At 39.4% G+C, this 25,081-nt stretch overlaps 1 protein-coding gene across 1 annotated transcript; it reads right to left on the reverse strand.

The window, feature by feature from the left end:
* Positions 1–3,937: 3,937 nt before the first annotated feature.
* RRP1B (ribosomal RNA processing 1B) lies at positions 3,938–24,998 on the reverse strand. Its single transcript, XM_042867945.1, has 16 exons — positions 24,847–24,998; positions 22,825–22,907; positions 21,764–21,821; positions 20,960–21,045; positions 19,806–19,867; positions 18,369–18,498; positions 16,909–16,973; positions 16,232–16,395; positions 15,577–15,671; positions 14,775–14,872; positions 14,324–14,343; positions 13,806–13,931; positions 12,298–13,037; positions 9,003–9,146; positions 8,272–8,338; positions 3,938–7,233 (listed from the first exon to the last, which is right to left on the reverse strand). The coding sequence occupies exons 1-16, from the start codon at positions 24,977–24,979 to the stop codon at positions 7,043–7,045; spliced, it is 2,262 nt and encodes a 753-aa protein (XP_042723879.1). The 5' UTR covers positions 24,980–24,998; the 3' UTR covers positions 3,938–7,042.
* Positions 24,999–25,081: the final 83 nt, after the last annotated feature.

A 25,081-nucleotide genomic window follows, 5' to 3' on the forward strand; every position in this document is an offset into this window, starting at 1 on the left:
AAAAATACAAATATGCAATTCAAAGGCAGCTGCCTGCCCCCCAGATCTAGGAAGAGATAAATGAATAAAATCAGAATCTAGGTTTAGCATATCACCAGCAATGCAGTTGTGCGCAATCTACAGAATCTGGATGCAGGTTTCTGGAAAGGGAGAGCCAGAACACACAGTGCCGTTTTCAACTCATTTCAGTCTTACTTAAGTGAAAGCAGGATATTTCATACAAAGATCATTTCTTTTGAGGATTTTCATCTTCCTGACATTGGTGTTCTGGAGTGAAAGAAGAGAGAACTTTTGGTGTTAAAACTGCAACCACCACGTACCGTAAAACATCCAGCAAGATGCTAGCAGTTTTGAGAGCAAAGGTGTTTTTTTCCCCATGCCAGTCTCTACAATTAAATATGCTAAACTGATATAATAAAAATTGAAGATTGCATGAGGTAAATGGGCAAAGACTGTAAGAAGTTACCATTAATCAGATACCTGAGCTGATCATGATGCGTCCGCAGCAGCAGCAAACCAACATCATTATCCATGGCAGGATAGAAATAATCAGCAAAAACTGCTTTATCATATGCAAGCTCTAAACATGCCAATGGCCAACTGCAAATTTCGGAACCTGGCATTTGTATTTTTTCCTTTAGAACTGTACTGTACTCACTTACATTAGAAATTCATCTCCTCCCCCAAGGAGTTCATTCACTGTTCCCTGAAGTGAATGCATGCAGGGAGCAATCAGGAGCTTCCTGCTCCTGGCAAAGTGACAGTATTGGAGTTCAGGCCCTCAAAAGCCAGTTTTGCAGCCTGTGAACATCAAACATTTTCTTCCTGTCTTTCCAGAAAGAATGGATTTCTAAGGAACAAACACTGGGCACTCTCTCCTTTCTGTCAGTCTATCTGGAGCCAGTGCAAACCTCATGAATGATTCTTGTTCTTCCTTAGAAAGGGATTAATGACAGAAAGACTTGAGGGTTTTCTTTTCAGAAATTACTCCATGGCAGTACTCTGCAGAGACAAGTACACATATCAGATTGTACAAACATTTAGAGCCTTCATTTTATGGCAAATACTTCCCAGATGTTTACCACAGTGCCAAGGCCTAAAAAATGTGGCTCCAGAGTGCAATGAGATTGCTCCCTAAATTAAGGGACTGTGGGATTCAGCTCCCTGGAGAGCCCAGCTCTTCGCGCTTCCACTTTTTTTCACAAATCAAAGAGGTAGCATTTAATCCAGGGTTCTGTTCAAGCTCACATTAGCTTGTAAAGAACAAAATTCCCTTAGCAAGAGCAATTTTAGGATCGTATCTTTTTCTAAGTGGGATCATGGAGCATGGTTAAGATGGGAGTCCAACCCACCAAGCCTCGATCAAACTAACATTTCCAAAAGCAGAAATAGTAAGAAATTGTGTGCTCAAAAATCTTACTGGACTTTGGGGAGCAGTCCTCCTCTTTAAAATTATTTTCTTCTGACCCTGTATGCAAATTTTTGTGTTGGGTATGACATTCAGTGTCTGGTTAGCCTTGTGAGTCTTCATGGAAGGTCAGACAGAGGGAGAAATGCTATCAGCTTCTCAGTAACAAACACTGCAGGAATGCTAACAAGAGGCAGTGTCCTAGATTGAAGAACTTTTACATGCTGTCAAAAATGTACTGTGAGCAGAATTCAAACCTTGCAGGGCTTTACTTTTATTCTGCAAGACAAACATTTGAAGGAGAAATGTAAACAAGCACAATTTACCTTAGGGTCTGTTACAGCCACTGGAGATTTTCTTTTAAAAGCAACTGTGAAGTTGGCTATCTGTTGGTGTTGAATCCAGAACACTGTGCTATTTCAAAAGAATAGCATAAATTCGTAAAAGAATGATGGTCCTACTAGCTACTCTTCTCCATTTAACTCTTCAAAAGGAGTCCAGCCATAACTGACTTGATTTTAAGCCCATGCCTTAAAGCTCAAGGACTTCTTTAGTATGAAATACTAAAGGATAATCAGAACAGTCAGAAATAATCAGGAAAACAATATAGAGGTGGTAAAACCTGATGTCGTCTCTTAGAAATACATCATGGAAGGAGCACTACAGACCAGAGTCAGTTATTTCAAAGTCAATTTCAGTAAAATCATTCACATTCCAAGATGAAATTAACAGGAGCCTACAACAAATTTTGGGCTTTCTTAAACCTTTTTTTTTTTTTTTAATTTTTCCCTCAGGAAGGGTTGTTCCTACTACGGCTGTAGTTCTCAAACAGATTATATTAACTTTGAAAGTCTCACTGTATTTCTCCTGGATTTGCATGGTGAGAATAAAATGTAAAATATGCTCATGTTATTTCGCAGAATGTTGCCCAGAGAGATGTTTTCTGCCTTCTTAGAAACACCAGACAGTATGAATCACTGAAATGCCAACCCAGGTCCAACCTGCTTGCATGGATCACATGAAGAGCCATCAGGGGCACTGAATCCTGAAACAATCCCATGAAGCATGTTCAAGATAGGCAGCACAAATTTCCCTGTACAGCGTCCCAAACAAAGCAACTTAGATCCTATACCACAGGAAGGCTGCATAACTTTAGTGGAAATGCTAAGTCATGGCCTGAACCAGTGATTGAGCACCTGGTGGGAAGGCAGGACCAACCCAAGGGAGCTCAGGTGCTTGCAATGCACCTGAATGACCGGAAGGGGTGTAGCTAGGTTCCACTCCTTCCCAGACCTAAATTCTTTACTATGAGAGTGGTGAGGTGCCAGCACAGGCTGCCCAGAGAGGCTGTGGATGCCCTGTCTCTGGAGGTGTTCAAGGCCAGGTTGGATGGGGCCCTGGGCAGCCTGGTCTAGTATTAAATGGGGAGGTTGGTGGCCCTGCATATGGCAGGGGAGCTGGAGAATCACGATCTTTGAGGTCCCTTCCAACCCTGGCGATTCTGTGATTCTATGACCTCATTTAAAGGTTAGCATTGGAGGTGAGAGCACCTCTTGCTAGAGATCCCTGCCTACCTAACGCCTTCCAAATGTAAGCAGCTCTTTTCCTGTATTTCTGCCTGCTGCATTTGGGCTTGTTCTCATTTGCTGTAGCCAAAGACTTTGCCACCCTGCCATTATTGTCTCATTATAGCATTACAATAATGTACTACAATAAGTTGTATCTTGGCCCCATGGCTAAGTTACAGACAAGGATTTCCACCTGACAACATGTAAAATAAAAGCATGTGCAGTGATTAATTTAAAGTTAAGGTTCATTGCTGTCACAGTGACCTTTGCTACTGTAAAAACATTCTGCTATCTAAAAACTTATGTATTCATAAAAAAAAAAATGTGTAAACCTCTTTAAACATGTAACAATATCATTACTCCCACAGGACTTTAATTCATTTATATTTTAGTTCTACTGGTGCCATTTCTGAAAATTCCATGCCACTTAAAAAAGTATTTTGTATTTTTTTTTATTGCTGCTTCCCAAGCACAGGACAACTCAGTTCCCAAGATGAAAATGTAAACGACTGGAATTCTCTGTGTATGTAACACCTTTCTTCATTCTACTGGTAACAGATATGTGAAGAGCTTTTAGAATGCCCATGTGCTGTATGCTTTGCAGTATACCTGGACAACTGTACCACTGAAGTACACACTGCCCCATATTATTGTAATATTGTATTAATATTATTGTTTCAATTACCAGTTCTAATTGTTGAGGAATATACTGTGTTTGATCTACTTTGCTTCTACTAAGCAATTTCACAGCTGCTATCTACTTTATGACACAATTCCAAAGGTCAGTAGTTCGAGGTGTATGAACACCTTATCACAGCCTCACTCACTTCTAACGTGTCAAAGTCTTCACCAGAATTGGTTACTCATACAAGAGACAAAGCACTGCACATGCAAGAATGATTTCTTCATACTTTCAAGCACTACCCTCCCATTTCCACGTATAAATTTACCCAAAATATAATGGCCACAAAAAATAAGATGGTTTATTGAAGTAGACTAAATGATCTAATGCTTAGACACCATATTTCCATTAATAATGTTGTTGCAAGGGTACATAAATGACAATGGAATTTTTTCCTGCCTGTGATCCATCTAAGCACAGGAAATACAAAAAAGTGTGCTAGAAGCTTTCTGAGTCACAGAGCTTTGATAGAATATAAAAGACCTTACATGCCCAGTAATTTAAATATAGTTTCAACTTTTTATGTTACTGGATATTGTGCTTTTGAGTCCTCTTGAAGCCATAAGGGATTACAAACTGCTAGAGCTTGAGAAACACAAAGTTGATCAGATTTGTACCAGAAATGTAAAGATAACCATTAAAAAAAACCAGTCCTTTAAAGATATGCCACAAGATTAAATTTTAACTCAGACTATGATTGGCAGCTTCAGAGATGGAAAAACACTATGAAAAAAGCTATGAACACACATCACACAGGTTAGCTCAGTTTTTCTTTTCCTTTTTTCCCCTTCAGTTAAACCTCCCCTTAGAGAACCATTACGTCTGTGCAGTGAATATCTCAGATGTTATATTTATTTCTCCTTTATTTACGTCTGTATTCAGTGTTTACTGGAATTTTCATTATCCCAATATTTGAGGTAATTTACATTAATTAACCTGACAATGCTAACTGAGCTGCATTGAGGCAATTTTTTTGTTTGTAAAGTTGTCCTGAATGAAATTCCAGACACCACTGAAGACATTACACACTCTGTATGCATATTTATAAAACGTTCCACCCCTGACATAGCACAGACATTACATGCATGAATTGCAACACATAACTACATCATCAAACTTGTCGATAAAAAACCTGGCCGCCATTGTTGTCTGCTATGATTAGTGGTGTCAGCAACGCAATACTTGCAATGGGTTCAAAGGATCCAGCATCAATTGAAAAAGATCCAGACAACCACTTAAATACATTTCCATAATAGGATATATGTAATAAACAAAATAAAACCAACGTGAAACTCCAGTGTATCCTGATCCTTGATTTTTTTTAAGCACACCAGATCCACCTCCTGACTGTTAGTATCTATATCCTTGGAGGAATATAGCATCTTCAACATATGGCATTGACAACCATGCAAATACAAATGCATTTATGCATATTCCACAAAAAACTTCTCACACAGTACAAGATAAACACACAACATACTTATTGTCTTGCAAGAAAATGCATTATGCTAATATATAGAATGAGATTTAAAAAAAATTGATTAATGATAACTGTTTAAACAGCAAAAGCTATCAGTTTTACCAGATGTATTCTCCAGAGATCTATACTGAGAAAAGGAAAGAAGAGGGAAGAAAAAAGAAAGAAAAGAAATTCGGTCCTTTGTTTTAAATGAGAGAAGACAAGAGCAAAATGACTTTCTAACATCTTGATGGCAATACCACATAGTGAGTGAAAAAACTGTCATGGTTAGAATTAACAACCAAGACCAACCAGCACTCTGTAAGGACAGAAATCTTTTGAAGAAATCTAGGTGAACTATGAAAGTCTGGTTTCAGTCCAGTTGCATATAGGGACTGCTCTGACAGAGGACAGTCAGCACCAAAGACTGGTAAAAAGTAGTATTTAGCAATGCAAATGTGTTACACCACAAAGTTTAATTCTGCTCAGTGAATTAGCAAAACATTTACTAGTTCTCATAGCAGAAGGTATTGAAGTAGTCCCACTTTCTCTAACCTAGGGGATCCCAGAAGGAATGAGTGGGAAGTTTAATGAAGCTCTGTTCTGGCACCAGGTTGTACTTTGAAGCTGAACTCTAACGTAGAGATCTGCTGCAGAGCCTCTGCTTTCTTTGCACAAGCAAAACTTTCAAATAAAGATTTGATGTCTTTCAACCATATTAAAAAGTTTTTATTTTCATTTGCTTTCTCTTTCCTCATAGTTCCCCCTTGGAATATCGTAACAGTCTCCCACAGAAGTACACAGTGTTCTGTACCAAAGAAAAAAAATAAACATCTGCACATTAGTTAAAAAAAAAAAAAAAAAATCTGAGTGTAAGCAATGCAAGGAAACATTGCAGAAAGAAATCTTCTGGTTCTACATCAAAGCCAAAACCAAACTGTTTGGACTGTCAAGTTTTACCCTGTGTTGAGAGGCACCAAAGATTTGAGAGGCATATCCTAACCAAGGATGCATGACACTGATCTAGCTTTACTACAACCAGTGGTTCATTCACTGAATGAGATCTGTTCTGGTAAAATGTGGTGATACCAGCTGCTAAAAAAGAAATCTAGGCTCCCTGTGATACCTCCAGGAAAGTCAGCACTGGAGCTGGAGTGGTGGGGAGACCAGCTGGAATTATCAAAGATTTCTCCCCTGTGAGAGCATGTGAATTACAGTAGAGAAGAGGTCAGCTTACCATATGGCAAATGTAAGTCAGCTTTGGCACTTGTATTACCAAAAGTAACAGAGTGAGAGTTCTCCACTCAGCAGAAAACCCACTGTGAAGATTTAACGTATCAGTGATGGGTTGAGCAGCCACATACCTATAACTCCTGGAAAATCTTTCTTAGTTGGGTAAAGCTACCCGAGACCAGCTCCTATTAAGCAGAAACACGAGGTAATTGTTGTTTGCAGAAGAAACAAGATGCCAATGATGGGGTAAGATTTTAAAATACACAAATAACTAATGGAGTTAAATTTTCTGTCATCTTTTTCCTTTCAAGCCCTGACCCATTAAAAATAGTTTAACAGCATGAATTGCAAGGTTTCTTAAACTGGCTCAAAAAAAAATCCCAGAACAATGCAACCCTCACCATTCCTGAATTAAATGTAAAAGTCTATTGTGAATTACGTGGATGGTGACCATATTTTTGTAGACTATACCTGAGTAGAGAGTGGATTTTATTTCTTTTCCGTTAATAGGCAAAACAAATATTTCAAGATACAGCTGAAGTGCTGTTAAAATAGTGATGTCTCAGGTCACAATCAGAATCTTGTATATACAATTCATATTAACTTAAAAAAATAAAGAAGTTCAAAATACCTCCAGACAATGTTATATTTTAGCAAAACGTCCTGTACAAAAGTAGGCCACTGCTGTTGGTTTAAAAGAAACCCCTAGCAGTTATTTTCTTCTTAGTTTGTGCAGTAAGTGGTTTCTTCAGTTCAGGCTCTCTGTCTGGGGTACCTGCAGGAGACTTCAGCACTCCATGACGGGGTTTCTGTGCAGGATTGAAAGCTACACGAGAGGGTCCTTCTGGGCTCACCAAGATACTTTTGTCAGTCTTTTTAAATTCTGTTGAAAAACAAGCAAGTGAATTAAAAAAAATGCAATTACTGGACTCATCAATTATCTGTGGAATTGTCCAGCCCTGGAATTTTGCCTTAGATCCTTAAGTCCATCAGAGATGGTGGTGAAATGCATTTCTTAGCTGCGTCCCTTTGACAGTGAGGTTTGTTGCAACCCACAGAAAGGTTATGAACAATTCATTCCCTGCAGTTCCACAGGCCAACAGAGAATTAGCCTATCCCTCAGAAACAAGTGTTTATTTATCCCATAATCCAGTGTCTCTGTTCTTACAGTTAATCAGCATATATCTCCAGAGACTCCTGGTTATCACTTCTGCTAGTAGATACGCATTTTTGTTTTCTTTGTGCAGCTGTTACATTAACATAAATGCATACATCAAATCACACTCTTCTACATTTGAACTTGGCTTACAGTATACCTCAAAGTAACAAAAGTAGCTAAGTGAATACATGCAGTTAAGTAAGTGCCTTGCTCCATAGCACAGAACAGGAAAAAACACTGTCTGCTTACATGTGAGACACAGAGAGGGACTGGTATTTATATGCTTATTACCAAATTGCATCAGAGGCAGCCAAAATGAAAGTGAAATTTTCCTGTAATACAGCCTGAGCTCATTAGAACATCGACACCTTTATCCTGAGAAACAGAACAAGCAATGAAGACTATGAAGGGGGGTGTGCTTGAAAGGCTCCCCCTGCATAACAGGAGGCCAGGGAAGGAGAGATTGTTACTATCACACTCTTCTCAATCTATGAGGCTTCATCTGCAAGTCAACAATGCAGCACCATGGAATGATGCAAGTCTAAGCCACCAGGCTGAATATCCTCAACTTCTCCTTCTCCTCTGGTTAGGAACTTGAAGATGGCTTATGAACTAGTCAATAAACTGTTAATAAATACTGAGGCAGAAAAAGATCAGACCAATCCTGCTTGAGAGAGATAACAAGAATTTTGAAGTGCAAATGTGTACAGCTTCCCCCTTCGTTGGTGACATGCGAGTGTCACACCGATATATCAGACTCACCAGCAGTCATGTTTTTATTCAAACCAAAGGTGACTTTTTTGGAGCCGGATGATTGCAGCTTATTCAACTGTGAAGCAAAATGAAGGCAGAAAATAAAATAAGACTCCCGAGGCAATAATATGAGTTCTTTTACCTATATCCCATCAAAACTGATGCAAAGCAGCCTACTCCCCTCACTTCGTTTAGAAGTCCTCCAATGATCTAGAATTAACATAATGATCTCTGCTAAGACATTGGTTTTCTAGCCAAAAGCAAACATATTTAATTTGTAGAGTAAATGACACGCTCTAGGATCATTACATAATTTGACACCAAACAAGAAAGTTTGTGTGAATTAGATAGACGGCGGTCTTTTGAAGCCTGTAATGCAAGTGGAAAGAAATGGAGGCTCAGAGTCAGTTAACAGGACTGAAAATCAGGTAAGGTTTTTGTTTTATTGTGAAACGAGCAGGTTCAAAATGGCACCCTTTCAACAGAAAGGCATTTTTGAAATCAGTGGAGAATAAAGAAGAGACTTTGAAAATGCCTACAATTTGTTTTCTGAAATTCTGAAGCTAACTGTAGATCTGTTTGCAAGGAAATGTGACAGCATCTCCAGATTTACCTGCCTGCATTAGAAGATTAACACAGACTGGAAAAAACAGCATGAGTGAGGGTATGTGCTTGGTTTGGGCATGTTTCAGGAAAAGACTCGTGGCAAGATTTAGCTGCCACTGGTGAAATCACATTACCGGAATGGAGGCTCTGGTGGAGATGGTACTTCTGGCCTTCCTGAAGAGTAATGCCTTTGGGACAGTTGATTTTTCAAATTTTACAAAGTCACTCCCTTGTTTTGCTTTCTTTTTCTTTAATGGCAATAAAGCGGTGCTGCTTTCCTACAAAGACAGAAGGGAAAAAATCCTCAGTACAGAAGTATTGTAACTAATCAATACCTAGTGCAACGATCAGAGCTTACCACACATGGTTCTGTCAATGTTGCCAAAGCTCAGAGAGAGCTGTCTGGTACACACATAAACCAGCCATCCTAATTAACCCCCAGGAATTAATCTTAGACTTATCCTGACTGAAAACGCAACCCTAAGACAGGTTGTGTGCTGGAACACAAAGCTCACTGCACAGCAAAGAAAAAGGACCCTGCCAAACTTTTGCCTAGCTCTTCAGAATGTAAACAAAGCTTTCACCTTCCTGTGCATGATGCTGCCTTACAACCAATTCAGCTCTCCCATAGCACCTCTGGTAGGATCAGATACATAACTAATGAACAAACTCAGCTTTAGGCTGACATGGAAACGAAACAAAAAGTCAAATATGGTGTCTGTGTGCACTCAAGAAATCTAGCAAGTGTAAGTTGCTACTAGTCTCTTGCCTTCCCCTCAGTTTCACTGTGAGTGTTGCCATTTGCTAAACCTGTCCTTGCCAGAGGGGTTGGAATAAGATGGGTTGACGTGAATGGGATGAAGTTCAACACGACCAAGTCTCAGATCCTGCATTTTGGTTACAACAACCCAACGCAGTGCTACAGGTTTGGGGTTGAATAGCCAGAAGGCTGTTCTCAGGAAAAGGATATGGGGATGCTGATTCTTGGCATAACATGAGCCAGTTGTGCACCCAGGTGGCAAAGAAAGTCAACGGCATCCTAAATTGTATCAGAAATAGTACAGCCAGCAGGAGCAGGGAAGTGATCATCCCTCAGTACTCAGCTCTGGTGAGGCCACATGTTGAATACTGTGTTTGGTTTTGGGTTCTGCACTACAAGAAAGACTTGGAGGCCCTGCAGTGTGTCCAGAGATGGGCAACAAAGCTGTGAGCAGTCTGAAGCACAAGTCTGATGGGGAGCGGCTGAGGGAACTGGGATTGCTCGGTCTGGAGAAAAGGAGGCTCAGGGAAAACTTTTAGCTATCTACAGCCACCAGAATGGAGGTTGTGGCGAGGTGGGGATGAGCCTTTTGTTCCAGGTAACAGTGATATCACAAGAGGGAATGGCCTCAAATTGCACCCGGGGAGACTGATGTTGGTTATGAGGAAAAAATTCCTTCTCTGAAAGAGTTGTGAAGCACTGGCAAAGGCAGCCCAGGGCAGTGGTGGAGTCACCATCCCTAGACGTCTTTAAGGGCAGATGTAGCACCTAGGGACACGGTTTAGAAGGTAATATTCGTGGTTGGTAAATGGTTGGACTAGCTGATCTCAGTGCTCCTTTCCAGCCTTAATGATTACATGATCTTTAAGGTCTTTTCCAACCCAAGCCACTCTATGATTCTTTGAAAGCTACCCCTTTCAATCCAAGGCAATTCTCAGGATCTGTAATTTTAATGCTAATGAAATGCACTGCTTCAGAGCTTCTCAACATGTTGTCTGTGAGCATCAAATGTCTGTGAACTACTGTGAGGCTCATCTGCACTTTACAGTGATCTACAAATGTGAAATTCCTAGAACAATTTGCAGCCATGCTGTGGAAAACATTCATGGGGATACAGCTTCTGTCAATTTGCTTTAAAACAAAGCAGAACTCTTCTAGCTTCCTGAATTCTGAAGACAACCATGAAATAACACTGAATGTGCTCGTTTTTCTTCCTTCTCTTCCTTTTTGATATTTGAAGATCATTTCTTAGGTGGGTGTATTATCTTGTGAAATTAAGATCCAAAACATGCCCCTTGTAATTCCTGGGCAAGAGACCAATGTTACCTAATTAAAATTAGGAAATAAAATAACATTTCTCTGATGATGAAATTCAAAAGAAAAAAAAGGCAAAGCCTGATTTCCTCCAAAATTATGTATCTTAGCTAATGCTCTGCAGGGAGAAAAGCAGTTTACATACTGGATTAAGAATTGTTTTGGTTCTTTCCTTCTCAGTGCTTTATCATCAAAAAATAGGAAATGTTGAAACAATGTTAACATCATTTTCAGTAATGTTTCAAAATGCATTTTTCCTCACTTGGAGGCTGAGTGATCATATCACGTATGAATCGGCACTACTTAAGTGATCATACACTTTTTTTTTAATTAGACCTTGAAGTCAAACAGAAATGAGCTAACAGGTTAGTAACGTGCACTTGTTAATCAGAGGAAGACTCAGTTGTTTTGTATGTCACATTTATGTTTTATGAATTTTCTATCCTGTGAAGTGGGAATGTCAGCAACACTTCCAATAATACAATTGAAACCATAAATGCTTAAGGGTGGACGTACACACAAAATGAACGGTTAAAGGGATTTCAGAGGCAAGAGACAGAATAATATTCTCTCAACAACGCCACCAAAAACATACAGCGCAAAATACTTTTGGACTCTCAAATTGCTGGAATCTACCTTCATTGCCAAAAGAAAATGGGAATGGAAGGTGCAGGGGGAAAAAAATGAACTTGTTCCCAAACTGCAAAACTACACGTAGTAAGAACAGTGCAGTCAGACCTTCCTAGTGAAAGTACAGCCTGACTTTTGTGAGGAACTAGATCATCCTCAAAAGTGATCGTGGAACCACTGATGACACTGAAATTCCCAGTGCCAGACTATCTGTTCACTCTTTTCTGCATAGCACTAACAAGACGCAGAAGTGAGTTAGCCAAAGAAGCCATGATTGGAATTACTGAAAGCAATATCACAAGGAGCTTATACTAATCCAAGTATACGGTGTTGCTGCTGAACTAAAAAGGTTCCATCTCGGCATTCCCATCCTTTTGCCAAGACATGGCAAGACTGCACACATGCTTGTTCAGACACCCAGTGCAAATCAATAATTAACTCAAAGGGGAAATAAAAAAAAAAAAAATCAAACAACCCCAGCCAACTACAAAGGCAACTCTACAACCTAACCAACCAAGTTTCAGTTACATGAATTCTTTCACAGCGATAGCTGGCACAGGCTCTAATGTTACAGCTAAGGAGGTGTAAAAATGTAGCAGGGGTGAGAGGATTCTTGGGAAACCCATCCTTTTGGTAACTGTACAGGTCAGATGTAAAAAATAGCGTGGAAGTTTGTGAAGAGGGCAAAAGGGAGGGGAAAAAAAAAGAAAAATAGATCTACATACCTCCTTTCTACTTTTCTTGCATGCAGTCTCCAGAATTCCATTGCCTTCAACAGAATTTATCACCTCTATAACTTTTCGCTTCTTTTTCAAGGTTGCTGTTTTCTGGTTGGAGACTTTCATCCCTTCCAGAGCAACCAGCTTTGTCTTTTTCTTCAATTTGACCTTTGTGGAGGGTTCAGATTCAGAGTCCACATCTCTTGACAGTGGGCCCTTCTTGTTGGATTTCAAGTCTGCCTGCTGCAAAAAGTTCTCCCCATTGACCAAAGCAGACCCTGCTTTTTGTTTCTTTTTCCCAGCCTTAGGAATTAATGGTGTGACAGATGGGTTGACATGCTCTGCCTTGTTGGCATTAGCTGCACCATTTTGACACTCCAGCTTTCCAAGAACATTCTGCACTTTTGGATTCATTTTCTCTGACTGAATCTTTTTACTCTGCTCTGTGTCAGTCTGACTGCTCTGTGCAGTGATGCTGTGCTTATCTCTGGTCTCACTTACTGCATTTCTGATCTCATTTGTCTCATTAACTAGCAATTTCTTCTTCTTCAACTTATTATTTTCTGGCATCTTTCCTGGGTTAAATTTAACAGATCCAGATGTTTCAGCTACTCCCTCCTCAGAATTTCCATCGATTGTTCCAGAATTAGCATGTGGGCTCTCCCTTATCTTCCTTTTTTTCCTCCTCTTCTGTGGAACTGATGCCTCCTTTGCACTTGATGTCTCCTGTTCATCCTTCCCCGAGCCTACCCCAAAAGGAATGCCATACAACACAAATGTGAAACAAAAAGGTACATGCAGCAAATGAATTCTGGTTAGTCCTTCATTTTTATTTTTATTTTTTCTCCTAATAGACATAATATTTTCTTGTTTTACTGTTACAGCTGCTCAGGACATTGCATTCCCTGAACTTCTAGCCTAATTAATATTTTGCTGATCTTGCCTTGTCACAGCTGACTTCTAAGCCATTCCATGGGGGAACAATACTCTGTACAGAAATAATGTTAGAAAGAGTTATTATCTACGTATTAATCCCAGAAGAAGAGCAACTCAGGGGTTCAGTAATTCAGTGAGATATTTTTGGTACGATTCAGCTTTGGCCATGTCAGTATTAGACATACTGCTATAAACTTGTTCCTGCTTCTTAGAAACTTAGAATCTTCACCTATCCAGAAGCTCCACCAAATTCTAATGCTCTGATATCCTTTTCCAGGAATACTGACACGATTCTGTTTTTCTACAGTAAGTGAACTGCTCAATGGAGTAATGCAAACAACTGCTTTCAGTTCTGCTTTTGATCAAAACTGAGGTGATGTTCACCTCAAAAATGAGAAACAAAATTCCCATCACAGATTGAACAGACCTTAATTTCACTTTTAATCTTCACTACAGTACAAATCAGTGCGCTCTAAACAACAGTTTATGCTTTCTTCAGAACTGCAGTACCTGATACTTTCTGTTATTGGACAAATGATCATAGATCATCTCTCTTAGAAAGGCTGACTTTGTCTTACCTTTTACTTTTTCCAAACTGTTTTTCTCTGAAGGTTTAACAACTTTTTTCTTTCGTCTCCCTCTGCTGAATGTATCATCGTCTTCATCTGTAGAAACATCTTCAGGGAAATCCTGGGGGAAGATTCCTATTGAGGGGAAAGGGTAAGGTATCTGAAAAGCACTGGTATTTTCTATGTTGCTGTTCATACAGAGTGTAATTCCCACAGAAAGAAGATCAACTCATTGTTACCCATTCAACTCAAAACAAAATCCTACCAGTGATTCCTATTTGATTAAGTAAAAATAACAATCTTTCATTTAAGGACAAAGGACAGGGTTGGTGAAATTGTGAAGGGGATTTGGCAATCTCACAAAAAACATGCAATTAGTTCTAGTGAAGTTAAAGGAAAAAGCCCACAACACTACAGTATCCTTGAAAAGCAGCTTAAAAAACAACAACAAAGATTTGCAATACACATTGCATGGGGATCATTATGTATTCTTTAAATGAAAGAAATTCTTTCTGCTCAATCCTTACCTTCTGCTAAATCCTGGAACCTGGAAGTAAGAAGGAAAGGAGAGAAGGAAGAACAAATCAGCATTACTGATTTAGTACCAATTGCAACACAAGTAGCACAGCGTCACTGTACTCATTATAATTCTGTTGAAATAGAAATGATTTTACAAAGGAGTTATAAAATGCTTACTCCAGAAGAGATCCAAAATTGAAAGTCTTGAGAAAAGAGGAATTTCATGCTCCTGTAACAATAATTTGTGTCACATATAATGAAACGTGACATTCTGCAAGGCACAGCCACCCAGTGCAGACAGACCACAGTTGCCAATGAGGAACAGCAGCACAGGCTTCATCAGGCACTTGCCAGGTAAGCCTTCCTTTGTGAGACTGTCACCAGAACAAGAGGGCAAAGGAAAGGTGAAGAAATTTAAGACAAGATAGCACAAGCAAGGCGTATTTCAACAGAACTCACTTTTTGACCAGCTTGTACAGACGCTTTCTGTTAAGGGCAGGTGTATTTTTCTTGCTTGCCAGTTCAAAGAGTTTGTCAGCAACAGCCTTATAATCAAACTGTTGGAGGAAAGCACAATATGACTTTTCTTAGTAAACTTATTGTGCAAGACAACCCAATGAGACTAACATTAACGTCAACTCAAGAACCAGACACACCCTTTAAACACTGACTTCCTTTAAACCCAAAGTAATTTTCTTTTGAAATGTACACCTTCACACATTTCTACTCGCTTTTAAAGCTGTTTGTACTCGGTATTATTTCCTGAAACATGTCTAACCTTAATTCCTATTGATGAAAAAAGCTAACCAACTTCAGAACTCCCCAAAATATTTAGTTAAGGACCAGATTTAAAGTATACCATTTCTTGTTTAAAAGCTACAGATGGGTGAAGAGTATCTGCCTGAATGTGCACAATTGGTGCATCTTTCAAAAACACTACACTGCACTGGAAGTAAGCCTAGAAAACATGAATTGCAACATGTTACTCTCTTACTTTTGCTCTTAGTGTCAATAAAACTTATGGTGACTTCTTGACCATCCAGAAGGCCACACATTTCTGAACTTCTGAAATAGGAAAGGAAGAGCAAAAGGAAGAAGGTATAGTAGAGGAGAAAGAAAGAATCAGGGAAGAGGATTAAAATTTTATAACATGTTTATCTGATTCATACTCTTTCTTTCTGCACATGTTGAAATAAACAAATCAGCAACAAAAAAGAAAACACAGAGGGGGCACTGCTAACCAAGAAAGCAAGTCACAAACCTGAAGAACAGGCCCAATACTGTCATCAGCATTTTCATATGCATCCTCTGTTTTTTCAGCGCTCTGTGCTGATTTTCCTGACAAACGTCTATTTGCTGTTAATAAAAAGTAAAACCAAAACATTGAATATTAATGTTTAGTTTGTAAAAACAGACACCAAGCACTACTCTCATACAGCAGAAGATTAGCTGCAATTTTCTTCACACCACCTTGTGAGCCTGTCCTGCTTTAACTGCTTTAGGTCACCACTAGGCAATACACAATAATGCCATTACCTGAGAACACAAACATACCTGAATCAAAAACCTGCCTGCTCTCGGTTTTTTTCCATTCATTTTTAGTTCCCACAGAATGCCAAAACCACACTGTCTTTTAAAAAGTTCTGAACACCCAAGAGCCAAAGGCCAGACTGGATTATTTAGCACTGTTGTAGAAAGCTGGTATAGTCTGTTTTTATTGAAACCATCCATTACTGTGACATGTTCTTGTAGAATCACTTTATTTGAGCACATCCAAAGGAAAACGAGGAAAAAGACAATCACTTTCACATCACCCTGGACATGTGTTTGAGTGGTTCAGTGCAGAAATGTATTTTTAAGTAATAGACTATTTAAATTTTTATTATTACTAAGGATACTCATAACTTTGTCCTCACCTTTGGTTTTCAGCATCTCTTTCTTTCCCTGTTCATCATCTTCCGACACATCTTCCTCATCGCTGCTGCTTTCCAGTTCTTTCATTAGGTCTTCAATGGCATACGGGGACTGATCCACAATGATCTCAAAGATACCACTGGCTACAGCATGCATCACAGAAGGACTGTGTTAAAAGAGAGCAGGAATGAGAGCTGAGAAGCAGAAGCATGCTCTTTTCTGTGGAAATTTGGGGGACACAAGGAAAACGAGTAATAGGGAACAAAGAGAAAGAGCACCTAGCTCCACAGATGGGAAAAGTCACCCTATTTATTTCTAAAAAGCAGTCCTTAACATCCAAATAATCATGGCTAGTGGGTGTTTTGCTAACATTCCCCTCTTAAATTTCACAGTGTTTACATGCTGCTTTCCATTACATTGCTGAAACAGTCCACCCTACTCACCTGTTCTACACATGCTAGAAACAAAACCAACACAGGTTGACATGCTTTTTATAAATCTATAAAGATTACTTATCAATTTTAGAAACACAAATTATCCTCAAGTGATTACGCACACAGTAAAATATCCTTCTTTCTCTATGTTCTGAAGTTACACCACGGCTTTTCTTGTTTATTTGGATATTGTGAGGTAGAATGTCTGAATTCTTAACAAGTATTTTTCCTTTCATTAAACTTACTCTTTTGATTTGGCAACGAAATTGCAGAAAGGTTCAATGAACTTGAGACTCTGGTCTGCTGTGAGCTGTATGATTAGAAAGATAGAAGCAGTTAGTACAGTAACATATGTGCATTCAAATTCCTTAAACATTTGGCGTGTGTTTGTGTGTGCTGGAATCATCTTTAAGAAGTTGTGCCAGTGTCTTTCAGCATACTCTCTAATTCCAACTGACAGGAATATCCAGTGGCTTTTTGTTACCACTGCTACCACTAACTTCAAATATTCTTTGGAAGCATTCTAAAAATGCTAACAGCTTTGCAAACTTTAACTTACTGAGCAGAAAAATACAATGAGTGAGACTTCGTATTTCAGAAGTAGAAAAATGAGATGGAAAAACCTTAGGTAGTCTGGTGCACATTCACAGACAGACTGTGACACGAGTAAGATCTGGCTTTCCTTTAACCTGCCAGCCCGCACCACGACAGTCAGCTACAGCACTATTACAGTACTACTGAAGTACAGCACTACTGAAATACCATTTTCCTAAGCTCAATTTATCACCTGTAACTTCAAGCGGTCTTCAAGACTAAATCCCTATGACTGCTATTTGTGGGGCTGTCACTATGGAGCTTACAGGTATTATATAGGCTCCAAGAGCAGACTGGTCTCTCACCCTCCACCATCTGGAACAATAAAAGTGGCAGGCAAGATCATATGCAACGATGACTGTAAAAAATACAAATGGAAAGCTGCTGTTTCCTCCATCGCTACGGTAAGTATCAGATGGAAGAAATAAGGAGGAAAACGTGCACAAACCTAGAACTAAGCATGGGGCAGCAGGCAGCTCACCCTAGTGGAGTAACAAGAAAAATAAAGTTTGGAAGAAGTTCGGCAGCAACAGGCTTTTAGTTGCTGCAAAACTGTGGCACTGAAACAGAAAGAGACAGCAATCCACAGCAAAGACAGACCCATGTCATCATCAAAATGAGCAACCAAATGTAAAGGGTAACTTGCTCACTGCACAGGTCCAAAGCTCGCAATAAAAAATAACATGTAACTTTGACAGCTTGCTTTCTTCCTCTATGTAGGTGCATTATAGAATCAGCCAAGAGCAGGCTGCGGGCCCATTTTTGCAAAAGGATTGCCATCTGTGTTCTTGCAGGGAAAAACAGTTTAAGTCCTTTCAGAGAAACAAGCAGTTCAGAATGGCATAACTCTTCCACTGCTATTTCCAACCTAAACTGGGAGCTGTGTATGTACCAGTACTTAAGGACCCAAATTACTATATTCTCACTTTCTGCACTAAGACACAAAGAAAGTGAAGGCGTAAATTGTAGTAAGTTATCTTCTTCATGCTTATTCAATGTTGCTATGCTATATTTAAAACTGTTAAACATATATATTGTAAAGAAATCGTATTTCTTTTAAGGTTCTCCAAGCTATACTGACATTTATCAGGAATACAATGCATTTTCTAACCTCCTTTGCACCAACTTTAGCCAACTCTTGCAGATAGATATCAATGAAGTGGAACTTTATCCCTTTGGGAGTATTGCTGTCTGGGTCCATGACTTCTTTCATTAGTAGCTGCAATAGCATTTCACTTAGGCTACAAGGAAAGAGGAAAAAAAAAAAAAGGAAAAAAAAGAGCAAGATATTAATATTCAACTGCTCAGGTTCCGTTTGCTTTGAAAAGAGACCCCAGTCATTCACAGTTTTACCTGTTCTTAAGGTGGGAGTTCAACACAAGAAACAAATCCTATTGTGGATTTTCATCTTCAAGAAGAATTTAGTAAGAAATCCACATACAATTAGAACTTCTTGCAGTCTAGATTATTTTGTCACATCATACAATCCACTCAGCACAGTTTGCTACAGTGGAATTCACAGTTTTAAAATTCACTTGAATATGGACTGAACTTTTATTATGCTATATAACTTATGGATAGGACGTTTTGAGCAGGGCATTCCTGAAGACCCAAATGTCATCCTTGATGAGTGACATCTCCCACTCTTCATTTTATGAGATAACTTTCATTTTGGTGTACATCCAACAATTCAATTTAACACTGATCCTTCTCAAACTCATTTCCATTGCTCAGACTTTGTCTTCATTAAAGCATACTTTGTCCCTCACAGCAAAACAGCGACCCGTGGGCATTTATCAAATGCAAAACTAGGATAAAATAGAGAGGCTGACAGGTACATTCCTGTTTTCTTTTCATCCTCATTTCCTGTTTCCATGAAATTATGCCCATATGCATCCACACTCCAGAAGGTAAAAGACAAAGAAGATAAACATAATACTAGGCTATCACTTTCAATCAACACTTCAAAGACTGCCATCAGCTTAAATGCAGAACAAGCTTACAAGTGGCAGAAAGTAGAGCAGGATAACTGCAATCACTTGCATTTTATGGCATATGGAAGAAACATAAACAAAATCATGAATGTAAACTGGCTTCCTGTTGCATACAACAAGAACAGCTTCCAGATCTGTCTTATAAAAAGGCAAGTCACCACGATTAAATAGAACAAATTAAAAAAAAGCCACAACCAATTAAAGAAAAAGCCACAACCAATAAGAAACACATAAGAGTAAAAAAGTTCATTTTCTGTGTTTTCTTGATGTTGACTCACAGTCTAACCCCTCCATAGAAGAAAATTCACTGCTAGTACTCCTGGTTAGATAAGGAAGATCTGGGAAACCAGATTATATATTTGAAAGTCTCATGTATCAAGACTCCTTTCTAAGCTACGTATTGTAATTGATACAGAAAGCAAATAAGTCTTAGAGCTGAGGCTTCATGGCAGTGCTACCTGTGAAGAAAAAGGATCTATTAAAGGAAAACATATTTTGCAAACATAAATTGGTAAACTTCCCTACAATGCAATTACATTCAGGAATCTGCTTACCTTTCATCCCAGTCATTTCTTTTCAGCACTTCAAAAGATTGCCTCAAAATCATACGGATTAGCTGCAAAGTACAAAATCTGTTACAGGTGTTCTTGATAATGGATAAGAGTTAGTGTGACTGTAACAGGAATACAATTCTTAGTAAAGCTCTTCAGAGCACAAGATGAAAAGCTTCCTCCCCTGAACATTTTGATAGACTTGTCTATCATGTCAAGCAATGTGCACTGAGGTTCAAATGACAATAAAGTATTTTCATGTCTCAAGCCCAGCAAAATCAATGACCGCCTCTGCCGTACAGCTTTGTCCAGCTCCATCACCCTGATTTCCTCATTAAGTGCTGGAAGACCTAAAAACCCAGACAACTTGAAGAAGCTGGAGACAACAGTGAAGACAGATTATAACAGTAATCATTTAATTGACAAGAACCTTTTCCTAAGAGATAGCCGTGTGTAAAATAAATGCATTAACCTGATTCAAACACTGAAGCATCTCCTTTCTCCTAACATTGAGAAACAAACAGCAGCAACAAACGTGCCAGCAATTACTTCATTTGAAACAAAAAGATTAATTTTGTTCTTGCAAAGGCAGATCTTTTAAGAGTGTTCTTTCAGTGATTTTACTATCTGTTTTAATATAGCATTTCCTACAGAAAGAATTCTGATAGCTGAATGTGCTACGGTGGATACTTTAGCACTGGAAAGTTGGCATTCTAGTGACAACTGGTTTGTTAAATGGAGTCATAAATGTCTTTTGACAGCCCGCTGTAAACCACTGATCTTGATGCAGTGTCTGCTGAGATAGTATTAATATGCAGCGAGAGCACTTATGCATGAAATCAGCTTTCTTTCTAAGAAGTTCTCTCAGTGTAATCTATGAGAAACATCACTGTGATATAAAAGAAGGTAAACAAAAAAAAATAACTCTCAGCACGACATAAACTGTCATGACTTTTAAATTCGTGATAGTGTGCAAAAGCCTTAAAAGTAAATATGTTTTGCAATGAATAATGAAAATAGTCACTTGTCTTCTCTTAAAACATACACAGATGCATGTGCTGGATGCTGCCTTCCAGCACACCACCACATTCTACACATATTCAAAGAAAGAAAAAAAAAAGAAAAAAAAGAGAAAGAGCTACAATAGTCAACATTACCATATAGTACTTATCGAGACGTAGATTGTCTATTCCATTCCACTCACGGCTCATAGTTTGCCAAAACGTTCGAATGAACAAGTGCTCTGCAAAAGAATAAAAGAGAAGACTTGGAACTGCTTGTCTGGCACGCAGGTTTCTTCTGTTAACCCCAAAAATCTCAAGAAATCACTTCAAGATGAGGGAGAACTGCATTTCCCTAGGGATTTGCCCAGTGACTGACGTAGATCCGTGAGTAGATATGCTTGAGTCAGGTACACATCCACTAAACAAAGCAAGAAATGGCACACAGCTACTTTTAAAGACAAGCACAATTACAGTGACAATTGAAATAACGTTACTGAGGCTGAGCTTTGTACCTATACATTTTCAGGCATATATGCACAAGTTTGAGCATTCATTTCTACTCATGCTAGTCAAGGCACTGATCAAGCACTGCATTTCAAGTGGATTTTGCATATTTTGTGCTTAACAGCTCATGAAACAAGGTTGGGTTTGAGCAGGAAATACACAGAACAGCAAGGTAAGGGGTTAAGTTTTCTCTGCCATCCACCTGGCAAAAATCTCACCTTTCTCACACTGGAGAGACAACCCTTCCCCTGCAACAACCAGAAATAAACTGCATCTGACCCAGGGTCTTGATACTTTCCTAAATGCAATCACATGTACCAGCTGGACAGCCAGCAAAGGAAAAAACTAAGTTATGATCCAGATCTGTCTCTACCCTAGGACTGTGAAAGTAGGCTCAAAGTCATCAAACATTAAAGCACCTTGAGAAGAGTCAGATAATTAAATAGTACTTACGAGCCTCTGTATTCTGAATCACATGGATAAGCTGTGAAATGTTATTTGCAAGTTCCTCCTAAAGGTAAACAAATACAGTTAGTATAGTGTATTTCAGAGCTTGGTCTCCTTACTACACATTCAACAAGAGAACAGCCAGAAATATGAAGAAACATCCCTCATAAATCATTCATTCTCTTAACAACTGCTTTTGTACCATAGTTTGTACTGGGATTAGGTTAGTTACAAGATAAAATTCAAGGCTATGAAGCCCTGTTTGACCAGCTCCCTGCACAGATCATCCTATTGACAGCAAGACTGAAGTAGGAAAAGAATAATCCAACATATCTGAATTAACACGCGATGTAAAACTTTTGGGGTACTCTTTTCATGTAGCTTAAATGTAGGTACACCACTGTATTATTAGTGAGATAAACAGAGAATAAACATTATTTATGAGGTGATCAGAGAAGCAATTTGAAGCCTGATTAAGTGAAGTTACTAAGATTTCTACTCCAAAAATGGCATCTTTTGAAAATAGGTAGACAAATCAAAGGAGGGGGCAAAAAGTTGGTAATAGAAAAAATATCATCAAACTCCTCATACTAAGGAATGTTTGGATTTTGTGTTGAGGGACACGGTTTAGTGAGAAATATTGGTGATAGGTGGATGGTTGGACTGGGTGATCTTGTAGGTCTTTTCCAACCTTGGTAATTCTGTGATTCTAACAAAAAACAGGAAGCATGAAACTTTCAAACTCAGCAAACCAAAGGTTGTAGGTATGCTGAAGTTGCAGGTAAGGGCAACCTGCTGTTACTGCTGCAGTTCCATCAAATCAATGCACTTCATAGCAATATATATTTCATCTGGAAGGTAAATAGTTACATCTGCTTTTGAAAGGGTGACTGCAAACACCACATGGTCCACTGACTTAGTCAACTCTACTGAATATACCACAGTCAGGGCAAGACAGAACAGTGAGCAAGACTCACTCAAGTCATTTTCACTATTCTGAAGTAGTATGTCCTCATAGTACATTTTAGAAGACACTCACTCAGACAAACATAAAAACAGTACTATACCTGTAGCAGCGGTTTATCCTGCATCCACATACAATAGAACAGTCCCTTCCATATTTTCAGCAGTTCTTCCTGGCTAAAGCCACCTAGAATACAGAATAAGCGTGAATGAAAATGAAACATCCCACACTTCCACCAAAATGCTTTCAAGCAGTTCTTTCTTTCTGCTTCCCTCTATTTCCCACTTTTTCTTTCTTTTTGTCATATTCTTATGAGTGAATACTGATTCCTACAATAAGCAGACTAACACCACTTGATTTCATGCCTTTAAGATTTTATTGTGTGCCAAAGTAACAAAGACTTCAAAGAAATCACAGAGATGAGAGATGAACACTAAGGTAAATCTGATAAATCCGTCTGCAGTTAAGCTTTGTTCCCTCTGGCACATTGCTAAGAGATGACAAGTGCAAAACCTAGAATACAGCTTTTTAGTGCTTAGTGCTTATTTTTTTTAACCAGTATCTTTATGAAAGATACTAAAGATAGAAGAAAAGTCGACCCTCCAATTATCAGCCCAGAATAGCACGCTCTTCTCTTACACGGTGCAGTGGAACTGCCAGGTCAAAGCCTGAACCAGTGGTTGAGCACCAGGTGAGGAGTGGCTAACCTAGGGAGTGCAGGTACAAGCAATGCACCTGAGAGAGAGAAGGGCTAGAGCCTGGATCCATCCACTCTCATTAAACTGTGAGCAGCATCCCTCTGGATAGAGATTACCTATCTTTCAAGCTGTTGCTGGTTGTCAGAAGAGTTGAGTCAATTTTCCTTCTTTATTACCTGCTATTGCTTTGTAGTGCCTGTATCCTATACATTGCCTTTTTTTTTTTTGTTTTTTTTTTGTTTTTGCCATACACAAGGAATGGATTGATCAGAAAAACAAAAAGGACCACTTCTGAAAAATAATGTGCTTATCCAAGTTCATCCACACACATGTAATGACTTCAGAGATTCAGTGGTTCTATGCCTCCTCTGGAATTTAACTTCACTGAAGTTCTAGCTCTTCAGAAAGGCTCCTTGGCATGGCTAATAACCCTAGCATAGATCATACTGAACAGTCCATGGCCTGTGTTCTGCCTACCTATGGACCATGAGACGAAGTCAGCAGAAACTCTGGTACCTCATTCAAAAGTTGGCAAGTTCTTTATTGTTCAAGTGAAGGACTCTAACTGGCTTACCTGATGTATGACTCTCATCTCCGACAAAACACTGTACAGACATATGCCTGCTTACTCATAAATAACTTGAAAATTAAGAAAAAAACAACTCTTCCTGAACATAACACTCTTTTTTTCAAGACCAAATCAGCTAACTTTCATTTTAATATTACTAGCTTGAACTTTACTTGAGAGCAAATAAATCTAAGAACACTGGAAATCAGTCACTTTGCTTTTCTCCTTGTTTGAATTTCACGGTGGGTTGATCTTCACATGCAAAAGGTTTACTGACTGCTTCACTCTGGTGGTTTCCTAGTATTTTAAGGCATTAATTAACATGCAACCTTATCTGCTAGTGAGGGAGCTCCTATCCACCTGAGAGTTTCCACAAACTGGGAGGAATCTACACTTTGCAGTGAGACTTAACATAGTGATATAAGAAATATATCACAATCCGCACTTCGGAGGGGCAGTACGTACATTTGCTTGCTCTTACTAATCCCTAGGCATCTCCTTTGATTTATTTATAGCAACTGTCAGGAAGAAAGCCAATAGGTACCCTGGGGAGCATTAGAAAGTAGGGCCCAGCAGGTCGAGGGAGGTGATTTTCCATCCTCCCACCCCCCCGCTCTGCTTTGATGACGGTTAAGGGCCCGGAGCACCCCCCTTATGAGGAAAGACTGAAACAGCTGGGACCACCTCCTCAGCAGGCAGCAGAGCATAAAACCACAGCCTTCAACTCTCACATATTGCGAAATAGATGCGTAAAGGTTAAAACAAGAAAAAAGAAAGAAGGAAGCAAAGAAGCGAGCCCCGATCCCCACAGAGAAGTCTCAGCGCAGGCCCTCCCCACACGTGCCCCGCCGCTCCGTACCGTCCGGGCGCTGCGTGCGGACGCTGATGTAGCCCCGCAGCTTCTTCACGGCGCGGTCCCGGATTCGCTTCTCGTTGGCGGCCAGCCGCTGCGCGAACTGGATCTCAGGAGCCTGAGCGGCGGCGGGAGCCATGGCCCGGCAGCACCGCGCCGCGCCGAGCCGTGCCACCGACACTCGGGCGCACACTGGTGACGTCACCGAAAGCGCCGTCGCCTTTTCTCTGACGTCATCAGG

The sequence above is a fragment of the Lagopus leucura genome, unplaced genomic scaffold, assembly GCF_019238085.1.
Source record: "Lagopus leucura isolate 7727_CA_CO unplaced genomic scaffold, USGS_WTPT01 Super-Scaffold_100001, whole genome shotgun sequence".
Taxonomy (NCBI): Eukaryota; Metazoa; Chordata; class Aves; order Galliformes; family Phasianidae; genus Lagopus; species Lagopus leucura.